Consider the following 10095-nt stretch of genomic DNA (forward strand, 5'->3'; position numbering starts at 1 on the left):
CTTTCTATCCTCACAACCCCCCTGTCCCCGTGATGCGATGCTTGCGTGTGATGGTGGCAGGTAGTGCAGAATCCATCACTCCCATTAGCTATGTGGCTATATATATCTAGCGAAAGAGATAATACTGAGCGATACAATCTGGGTTCGGCGTCAAATTGTCAGCTTCCACGGTTGCCTCTTTTCCGAAACAAAACAGTGACAAAAAAAAGGGGCCACATTCCATGGAGAGGTTTAGGTCCATTTCCTGCATGATCCTTCTTTCCCGTCTCCACTTTGCTCCTTCTTTCCTTCCTTCCTTCCTTCCTTCCTTCCTTCCTTCCTTTCTTCACAGAGACACAAAATCCACGGCTTGCAAGAGAGGCAACGAGAGGAGGAGCAGAAGCAGCCAAGAGGTGTTCTGGATCAAGAGGCTGATGCCGGCACATTTTTCCAGCCGCTCTGCAAAAAAAGAGGGGGAGGAAAGGAGAGAACAGAGGAAGAGCTCTAAGATGGGACTGGAGCAAAAGCCAGCTTTCAGAGATGGCCAAATGTTGAGGATCTCAAGGGTGACCCACTATCCACCCTACATAGTCTTCTTTTGCCTCTTTTTGCCAAACAAGGAGTGAGTAGAAAGCTTTAGGGGTGGGCAATTGTCAGTGGTAAGGACACATTTTTGCCCATTCAAGAGGTTCATCCCTCCACTGCACTCCTCTGAAAAAAACACCTTGATTTTTTGGAGGGCACTCAAATGCTCTTTCAGGTATTTCCAATACAGTGGTCCCTCCTCATTCACTGGGGTTAAAGATGAAGGACCCCTGTGAATATGGAAAAACTGCAAACAATAAAAAAGTACTATTCTTTTTACCTTTCTAGGAATCTCCAGGTTCTCCAGTGCAACTTTGTGGTCAACATCTGCCAGAGGTTGATCACAGAATCATGCTGGAGGAGCTACAAATGCCTAGAGAAGTGTTTTCTCTAAGTACTTCTAGGTGAAGGCACACAACTGCCACCACAAATGCTTCACACTGAGGAGGTCCCCTCACCTTTGATCACAGTGATGTTCTTGGCCTGGGTCCCGTAATCGTTGGTGATCTTCAGCTTGCAGATGTAGACTCCTTCGTCGGCAGTGTTGAAGCCATGGAGGTAGAGGCACACCAGGTTGTCATTTACTGTAATGTTGGTGCGGCTCTTGTAGATGCTGCTGGGCGTGTTCCAGTTGCCGGCCACCACCGCACCCTCTGTGGTGTCCTTGCTCAAGCGGAATTCGTAGGTCAGGGCATTGTTGGTTTTCCTCTCATAGCGACAGTCCAAACGGAGGCTCTGTCCGGTCAAGCAAGCCGTCAAGCTTTTGATCCTCTGGCAACATGCGATTTGGAGCACTGGGGGAAGCGAAGGGTTTCTGGGTCAGTGCAATTCATTCTCTCTCAATCTGGTGAACGTAAAGGGGAATTGCTAAATACATGGCCCTGAAGGCAGATTATAAAGGAAACAAACAAGCAGGCCACTTCCCCTCTTGCAAAATTAGTGATAGTCGGCATAGTTTTGTCCACTTCTTTCCCCCAGACCACTAGATGGAAGCACAACACCAGCAGCATGGTTTTACCTGTCAGAAGGACCGCTATACCAATGGTCGATTTCATTTTCTCTTGTGAAGATGTGCCCTGGAACACAATGTGCGTATTGGCAGAAATCTAGGGGGAGAAAGGACATCTGGTCAACTGGAGAAGGAGGTGAAAAGGAACCAGTGGATCCAGATCAGGCACATCTGCTATCACTGATGCCCTTGAATGTTTGCAGTGAGAAGCAGAGGTGCAAGAATGTGTGATGTATTTGTGATACAGGCCAAGACACATGGGAATTCTCATGGTTAACTAAGACAGGGATGCCCTAATGGATCCATGTGGGTCCCTGCACCTTCAAAAATGTTGGTTTAGGTGGACTCATTAAAACTTCAACCAGGCCTCTTAATCTGGTCTAACCAAAAGCACCCAGTTTACCATCTCAATGCTGTATAAGAATCTACTGGTGTCATTAGATTTGGAAATCTGGGCACCGCTTGGGTCTCTCCATTAAAACAAAAGCGTTACTGTGCTAGAAAATGTTTTAGAAAGGGGCAATCGGAATGATCAAAGCACACATCTTCCATGCAAGGAAAAAGATGAATCAATTGGAGGTATTTAGAAAAGAGGCAATGAAGGTGGTGTGTGTGTGTGTGTGTGTGTGAAGCTTTCTAAAAAGTATGCATGGATGGGTAGAAATGCATTTCCTTCCATATCTTTATCTACTGGGGAATAGATAGATAAAATGAAGAGACCATCACATCGTGAAGAATGAACAAGAACTGGATCTGCTATCTGCCCAACTGGATTCTCCAGTCCTTCTACTTCCCACTTTTGGGCATGTTTTCTCTTTGCTCTCTGCAGTGCCAGGGCCCATCCATGGATTTTGCTGCCTGAGGCCAAGGGCAAGATGCTATCCTACGTTTCTTGTTCTAAAGTAGTTTTCCTTCAACAGGTTAGAAGAGACCCAGCTCTCCCGCTGCAGCTCCAGCACTTTGTTGCTTTTTGCCACCATTTTAATGAATGGACTCACTCCTCCCAGTGGCAGAGCTGGCCCTGCAGAATGGATCCAGCTCCCAACTCTGCAAGGTGAATTCAGCATCGGATGACTCACCCTGGCGGTTCCGCAGTGAGGGAATGAGGCCAAGAACACAGCTGAGAAGGAGGAACACCAGACAGATACTAATGCAGTCACGGCAGGGGGGGGGGCATGGAATATATCAACGTCTTTGCAAGACAGTGCTGTGGTAGTTGTAGGTTGAGGATGTTTCTGTAAAACCTCAGCACAAACCAAACTCTCCTTACCCCCTCTGCAACCGTCTTTCAAGCCAATGTGTGTCATGGAACTCAGCATCACCTCCTCAGTTGCACATTAGCAGGAGAAGCACAGGACAAGCTTCTGCATGTTTACACAGATGTAAGCCAGCCTGGCATAGTGGTTTGAGCTCTGGACGATGACTCTGGAGACCAGGGTTTGATTCCCAGCTCAGCCATGAACTGGGTGACCTTGGGCAAGTCATGCACTCTCAGCCTCAGGGGAAGGCAAGGACAAACCTCCTCTGAACACATCTTGCCATGAAAACCTCATGACAGGTTCATCTTTGTTGGAAATGACTTGAAGGCAAACAACAACAAGAACAGCAACAAAGTCCCATTTTAACCTAAGCTTTGCAGGAGCTGTCTAAGGTACCAACTCCATTTCTTGTATTGGTTCAGTATCTTAGATAGCTCTGGTTTCAAGCTAGCCAAAACCTGGCATGGATTCATCGTCCCATTGACAGGGGAGCTACTAGCTGCCACTCTTCGAACCTACTTCTAAAGAGTTCTCCTCCATTGGTCTTTTGGCTTCTTCCCTTTCTCCTAACCCTGTAGAAGATAAATTATGCTTCAATTGCCATGGCTGCTGGACTTTGGGGAGCTGGGTTACCAAGTGACTTTCCTAACAGTGACTTTCCTAACAATGTAAGCTGCTTTGGGCTTCATATTGGGAGAAAAATGGGATATACAGTACAACCTCCATATCCATGGGGGACATGTTCCTGGAGGTACCATGGAAATGCATAACCATGGTTAATAGCGAACCCTATTGAAATGAATGACATACAATGGAATCATACCATAGAATTGCCTAGAAATAATACCTCTCTAGGTCTTCCAATACAACTCTATTGTAAACTTCTGGCAGAAGCATACCATAGAATCATGTCAGAGGACCTAGAAAATGCCTAGACAGAACAAATTTTTTCAGATGTGGGTAAGTAAAACTGCAAGCACTGGTCCTACAAATATGGGAACCATACTGAAAATCAAATAATAATTTGTTTTAAAGGTCTATTCAAACTTACCCTTTCATTCAAGATACACAAGGAATGGATGTTTCATTAAAACTCCTCAGTGAGCAAGAAGAGGCACTCTGCACATGCTCAACAACTCTTCTTTGTGTGGATCCTCCTGGTGCTTCAAAGTCATTTTCTGATCCATAGACTTTCCCAGGAGATACCATCCTTTTCAGCCTCAAAGACAGAGGTGGCTGGTACCTCAGAGGGGAACTGTATCTGCTTTTGGACCTACTTTGGAATCTATTTCAGGGGGATAACTCCTCCAAAGTTCACACTACAATCCAGAGCAGATTTGCTTCTCGACTGGCATGGGAAGCATGGGGTTCATTCAAGCACTTTGTCAGAATTATCAAGTAACATCTCATCTATCATTTGGACAATACTATCCATTTACAGGACAGACCTGGGTGTGAGAATAGCAACAGAAATGAAAAACTTGTGAACTTGCCATCTTATCTCCATAATCACAGGTTTTCCATTTCTGTTGCTATTGTCACAAACAGCCTGCTTATATAGGTCTATCCCTGGACCATCCACTTCATGCATCTGAGGAAGCAGATGCAGGTCTATAAAAGTTCATGCTACCAGTTTCTTTCTTTCAATTGGCTTCAAAGATCATCTATCTATCTATCTATCTATCTATCTATCTATCTATCTATCTATCTATCCTCTCCCTCCTGCACACACTCTTTATCCTACAGTGATACCAAAAAGCAGGCCTTGTCCCAGACTGGTGGCCTCCAGACTTGCTAGACTATAACCCTCACAATGCTATAGTTAGCAGGCCAGGGAAAATGGCCCAAAGTTTTACCATCTCTTCATAAACCAGGAAACTCTCAGTGAGACAAGCAAAATGATGGGCACCACTTGGTCTTTAAAACTAAAACAAGGACTCCCCATTCTCCATGGACTTTGCCTTCCCAACAGCTTCAGTGCCGAGGTGCCTCAAGGCTGCCATGTCAATGGGGCTGAAGATCCAGTCTGAGTTTTCAGACTTTGCTCTCCAAGGAGCAGATCCCATTCCCACAAATAGGTTCAGCACCTTGGACAATGCCTTCAAAGTGGGAAGCAAATCGTGTCCTGGATTTATCACCCCACTGTTTTGGGGTGAAGTCCTAGTAGACCACAAGTTGAACATGAGTCAACAGTGTGATGCAGCAGCTAAAAAGGCCAGTGCTATTTTAGGCTGCATCAATATAGTGTCTAGATCAAGGGAAGTAATAGTGCCTTGGTCAGGCGTCACCTGGAATACTGTGTCCAGTTCTGGGCACCACAATTCAAAAAGGATGTTGACAAACTGGAGAGTCTCCAAAGGAGGACCACCAAAATGGTGAAGGAATTGGAAACCAGCCTTATGAGGAAAGACTTAGGAAGTAGGGTATGTTTAGCCTGGAAAAGAGATGGTTAAGAGGTGATATGATAGCCCTGTTTAAGTATTTGAAGGAGTGTCATATTCAGGGTTGAGCAAGTTTGTTTTCTACTGCTCCAGAGACTAGAACACAGAACAATAGATGTGTAAATCTACAGCGCTATATAAATAAAGCATAATAATAATAATAATAATAATAATAATAATAATAATACCAGCTACAAGAAAAGAGATTCAACCTTATAGCAAGCCTATCACTGGCTTTTATTCACATGATTTGCTCCAAAAGGGTGTGCTCTTGCCTTCCTCTGAGGCTGAGAGAATGTGACTTTCCCAAGTTTACCCAGTAGTTTTCCATGGCTGAGCAGGGCTTCAAACCTTGGTCTCCAGAGTCGCAGTCCAAAGCTCAAATCACTGAACCATGCTGGGTGGCTATATTCAAAGAACAGAAGGCTCTTCTGCACCTTTAATACTCATTTGGAGGAGCAGATTAAAACAGGGGTTTATAGCATGGAACCAGAGCTGTTGCAAAATCTCTCCTCCACATCACTATCAAAGATGCAGGAGCTTGGCCCTTAAATAATAATAATAATAATAATAATAATAATAATAATAATAATCTGGACATTCTACTTCTGCAGCCCTCTCTTTTGCTCATCTTGGGAAGAAATGTGATGAGCGTTGAAAAGACTGGGGTTCAACTGGGGCTGGAGAAAGGCATCAAGATGTTCAGGGTTGCTCCAGGATTTGTAGTATTGCAAACATGGCAAATACCCTAAAGGCACCAGATCCCATCTGATCTAGGAAGCTAAGCAGGGTCAGCCCTGATTAGTACTTGGGTGGGGAACTGCCATTGAATACTAGGTGCTGTAGGCTACACTTCAGAGGAAGGGACTGGCAAAACCACTGAGGATTTTTTGCCTAAGAAAGCCCTATAAAATCCATGGTGTCTCTGTAAGTGGACAGGTGACATGAAGGCACACCCACACACCCAGACCCAAAATGAGGGATGAGCATGCTCAGTAGCAAGGAGTGCTGAAGGTCAGCTGGCAGAGGAAAAATGGAGCAGGGCAGGGCACAGATGGGAACAGAGTCTCCTGGATAAGGAGAGGCTGAGCTGCAAGATTCGGAAAAAAAAACAAACAGGCCCCAGATACAATGGTCCCAGAGGCACACATTTATGGATTTGCTCAGGACTTTAACCAGAGCCGGGCAAGATCAGCATAGTTCCCTATCCTGCAAAACCATTGCTCCACAATACTGGAGACAAATGACTCAAGGCTTTCAGTCTAGACAGGATGGCAATTTATGACCAGTCTGTGATCCTGGTCTTGGTTTTTCTCTCAAAATGACTGCAGGGATGACTGCAAGATTGTGCTGCAAGATTAATGCAAAACAAGCAACCAAGCAAACAACCTCCCAGAAATGTCACCAGATCAAAAGAGTGTTGGTTTAGTTTTGTATACGCCCAAGTGGCAAGGGAATGATCTGGCCAAATGCAGGTAACTCCTGAGGAAGATCACCAAAATACTGAGCCTGCATGAAAAAGAAAGACATTTTCCATTCTTGTGATCCCCTTTACATGCACTTTCTGTATTGACAGAGGTTGGACTATATGGCCCTCAGGATCCCTTCTAAATCTGTCACAGCACCCCAGTCATGGAAAAAGTATCAGGTGGTTCAGAAACATCTATCAACCCAACATCTGTGCTATCAAAGGAGCTATGCTGGCATGTTTGCAAACTGCAAAGTCAAAGTAATGCACTTCATACACTGGCAGGGGGTTGGGTTAGATCACCTTGAGGATCCCTTACATCTTTATATTCCTCTGTGAAAGCCCCACCAGTGCAAAAACAAGTAGGTGGGAGAGAAACATTCTGTCTGACCAACATCTGTGCCATCAAAGGAGCTACGTTGGCATGGGGGAAGCTTTCCTATGATACACACTGCTCCCCAACATGCCAAGTGCCTGTGCCGTGTGGCACAGACAAGGACTGTACCTTAAGGGTCCTTGCCAACTTTATGTTTCTGTATCACAGACACTCAAGAAAGGCAAATGTGTCATGCAGGGGAGATGCCTCTGCCTGCCCCATGTCTGTGCCACAAAAATTTGCATTGGCACGAGGATCCTCTGATGACACTGTCTCTGGCAAAAGAGAAATAGATAGAATGAATTCATTTCTTCTTACCTCTTGAGTGTAACAATGGTGGTTTCATCTCTAAATAAATCTGCTTCTGCTTCTGCTCCTTCTTCCTACTTTCCTCATCCTCCCCTGCCAATGCTGACCCCTTCTATGCCAGAGGGTCCACTCCCTATGACATGCCTACACTGTGCCATTCGGTGCCACTTGCCACAACCAGAGTGCAGAAAATGAGTAGGTGGCAAAGGTGCCAAGCCTTGCAAAATGGAATTGGAAAAATAAATAAAAAGCAGAGTATAGCAGAAACCGATAGGGGCCCATTGCCACTTCTTGCTGTGATGGCTGCAGTGTTGTGCCAGATGTGCCCTGGCACCCTGGCAAAGCAGAGAAGGAAGAGATTGGGTTACTGCTTTCCCAGCACACATTCCTCCCTGTGGCATCACTGCGGCAAATCTCCCAGAACACGTGGGGTTTGAAACAGCATTTGGAGGATGGGGGGCAGTGGGTGGGTTTCAAAGCCCAATGTGTCTGTGAATGTGGCTTCAATTGCCTGGCAACTTATGGCAGACCCCATGAATTTCACAGGGTTTGAGGAGTCCTTGCCTAAAAGGACTCTGAGGAGGTGGTTTGGCCAGGTCCTTCCTCTGAAATACAGCCTCCAGCACCTGCGATTCATTGAAGGTCTCTCATCCCAACTACTAACTTGGGCTGATCTCGCTTAGCTTCCAAGATCAGGCAGGATCTGGTGCTTTTAGGGTATTGCCCTAGTTTAATCTGCAGTTCTAGAAAAGCAAGACTGGGTCTCCTTGAGTGGTGCACACTGAAGTGGCCTCCTCTTTGCAACTTTGTGGTGCATAAAATGTATGTGTGTGTGCATGTATGTGTGGAGTAAGCAGGAAAGGCAGAGAAAATGGAAACAGGTAGGAAGGGTGATGCATTCTTCCCTCCAGGAGCACTTCAAGCAGAGGCTTTTGCACCCAAAGGATTTGACAACCAGGACAAAAAGGACACTGTATTGACCCAAATGCCTCTTCCTTGAAAGATGCACCAGGCAGTACCCCAAGTGGGTCAGGTAGGCAGGAGGAGAAGCCTAGCATCCTCTGCCCCTGGCAGAAGGAAGGAAGGAGAAAGTCCCTTTGGGGGTAAAGATTCAAGTCTCTAATTCCCTTATTTTCTCTCCTTTCTCTCTCCCCCCCCCCCCCCCCAGCCTTCCCTCCAAGGATGCTCCTCCAGGCTCCTGTGGGTCTCCTTCACCCCCTTTGCCCACCTTATTCCTTCTTTCCTGCCCCTCCAGACATCAATGTCCCTTCAGCCAATCCTGCCAGCCTTTACAACTTTGCCATCCTAGGCGCACCATCCTATCAGGCAGTGCCCCCCAAACCTTGGTCTTCCAGCTGTGGCTTCTGGGAGCTGATGTCCAAAATACCTAGATGAGCAAAATGTGGGCACCACTGCTATAATGCAACAGACCAAACGCCCCTAGGACTGCAGGGCCGTAAAAAAAAGGTCCTTCTACCTCTTTTTTCTCTCCAGCTCTTTGAGCCTCCTTTTCTTCCCCTCCTGCAGAGGCTTCTCCCTTGCAGTGCTGGGCAGGCTGGCTGCATAAGGGGCTTCCATATTGGTCATAGGTTTGCAGTCCCTCCCTCCATCCCTCTTTTCCTCTCCTCCATCTTCTCTTTCCCTTCTCCATCTTTCCATCGTCTCTTCCCCCCCCCTTCCATCTTTAGACAGCTCCACCTTTCCTCCATGCATTCCCCTCTCCTTTTTCTTCGTAAAATCCCTCTGCCCTTTCTTTGCATCTCCCTTTCTTTGCATTCTTCTTTCTTTGAACCCTCCTTTCTTTGCACCCCCTTTCTTTGCCCCTTCTTTCTTTGAATCCCTCCTTTTTTGCACCCTCGTTCTTTACATCTCCCTTGGCAATACCCTTTTTTTGCACCCTCCTTTCTTTGAATCCCTCTTTCTTTGCACCTCCTTTCTTCACATCCCTCTTTCTTTGCACCCTCCTTTCTTTTCAGTTCCCCTTGCCTTGCATCCCAACCTCCCATTGCACAGCCATCCGCTTACCTGCGTCTCAGTGCAGCTGCTGGTCCTGCAGACTGGGGAAGGCAGAGACCCAGATGCCAGACTGACAGTTGGAGGAGGCGGAGCTCCGAACGATGCCCCGCCCCCTGCAGCACATTTCTGCAGGGATGAGGCTGGGGCCAGTTTTGCAGGATGGGAAAAGAGGGGTAGGCTGCAAGGCTTCCTCCATCCAGACCTTGCTGTTGCATGCCTTCAAGTGCTTTCCTACTTATGGCCACCCTGTCAATAAGTCTGCTTGGCAGGATTGCATCAAAGATTGTTTTCTTTTTTGTTTGCCTTTGCCTCCCTCTTTTAAATAAGATACAGTACTTACATTGACCCATGGATAGGTCGACAAAGTTTTTTTGGGTCAATTTTTTGACCTAAACTTCTGGACTTATACATGAGTATATACAGTAGATCAGTTCTGCAACCCTCAGAGCTCCATCTGAGAGCTGAGAGTAGGAGCAAAAGAGAGAGACAAAAATGGGTCCAAACAGTCCTTTCCTGACACCAGGCAGATTTCCCCTGTGCTTTTCCTTCTCATTCATCTCTCCATTCTGGTTTGCTGCCCCCACTGCTTGAAACATTTGGCAAAGCCCTACATGTCCTTTTGAAGATATTTGCGAGACTGGGGAGGCAACCCG

The 10095-nt window shown here is 46.4% G+C and overlaps 1 protein-coding gene across 1 annotated transcript in view; it reads right to left on the minus strand.

Annotated features, from left to right (window-relative positions):
• Positions 1-9540, minus strand: part of THY1 (Thy-1 cell surface antigen) — a 9819-nt gene extending 279 nt beyond the window's left edge. Inside the window, exons 1-4 of the mRNA XM_089538421.1 lie at positions 9452-9540; positions 1583-1670; positions 1023-1358; positions 1-438 (exon numbers count right to left, since the gene is read on the minus strand). The exon at positions 1-438 is cut by the window's left edge and continues 279 nt beyond it. Coding sequence (XP_089394547.1) covers positions 326-438; positions 1023-1358; positions 1583-1619 — 486 coding nt within the window. The 5' untranslated portion in view covers positions 1620-1670; positions 9452-9540 and the 3' untranslated portion in view covers positions 1-325. The remainder of the gene's footprint in view (positions 439-1022; positions 1359-1582; positions 1671-9451) is intronic.
• Between the last annotated feature and the right edge of the window lie 555 nt (positions 9541-10095).

The sequence above is a fragment of the Sceloporus occidentalis genome, unplaced genomic scaffold, assembly GCF_023333645.1.
Source record: "Sceloporus occidentalis isolate IW3139 unplaced genomic scaffold, rSceOcc1.0.p SCAF_9, whole genome shotgun sequence".
Lineage (NCBI taxonomy): Eukaryota > Metazoa > Chordata > Lepidosauria > Squamata > Phrynosomatidae > Sceloporus > Sceloporus occidentalis.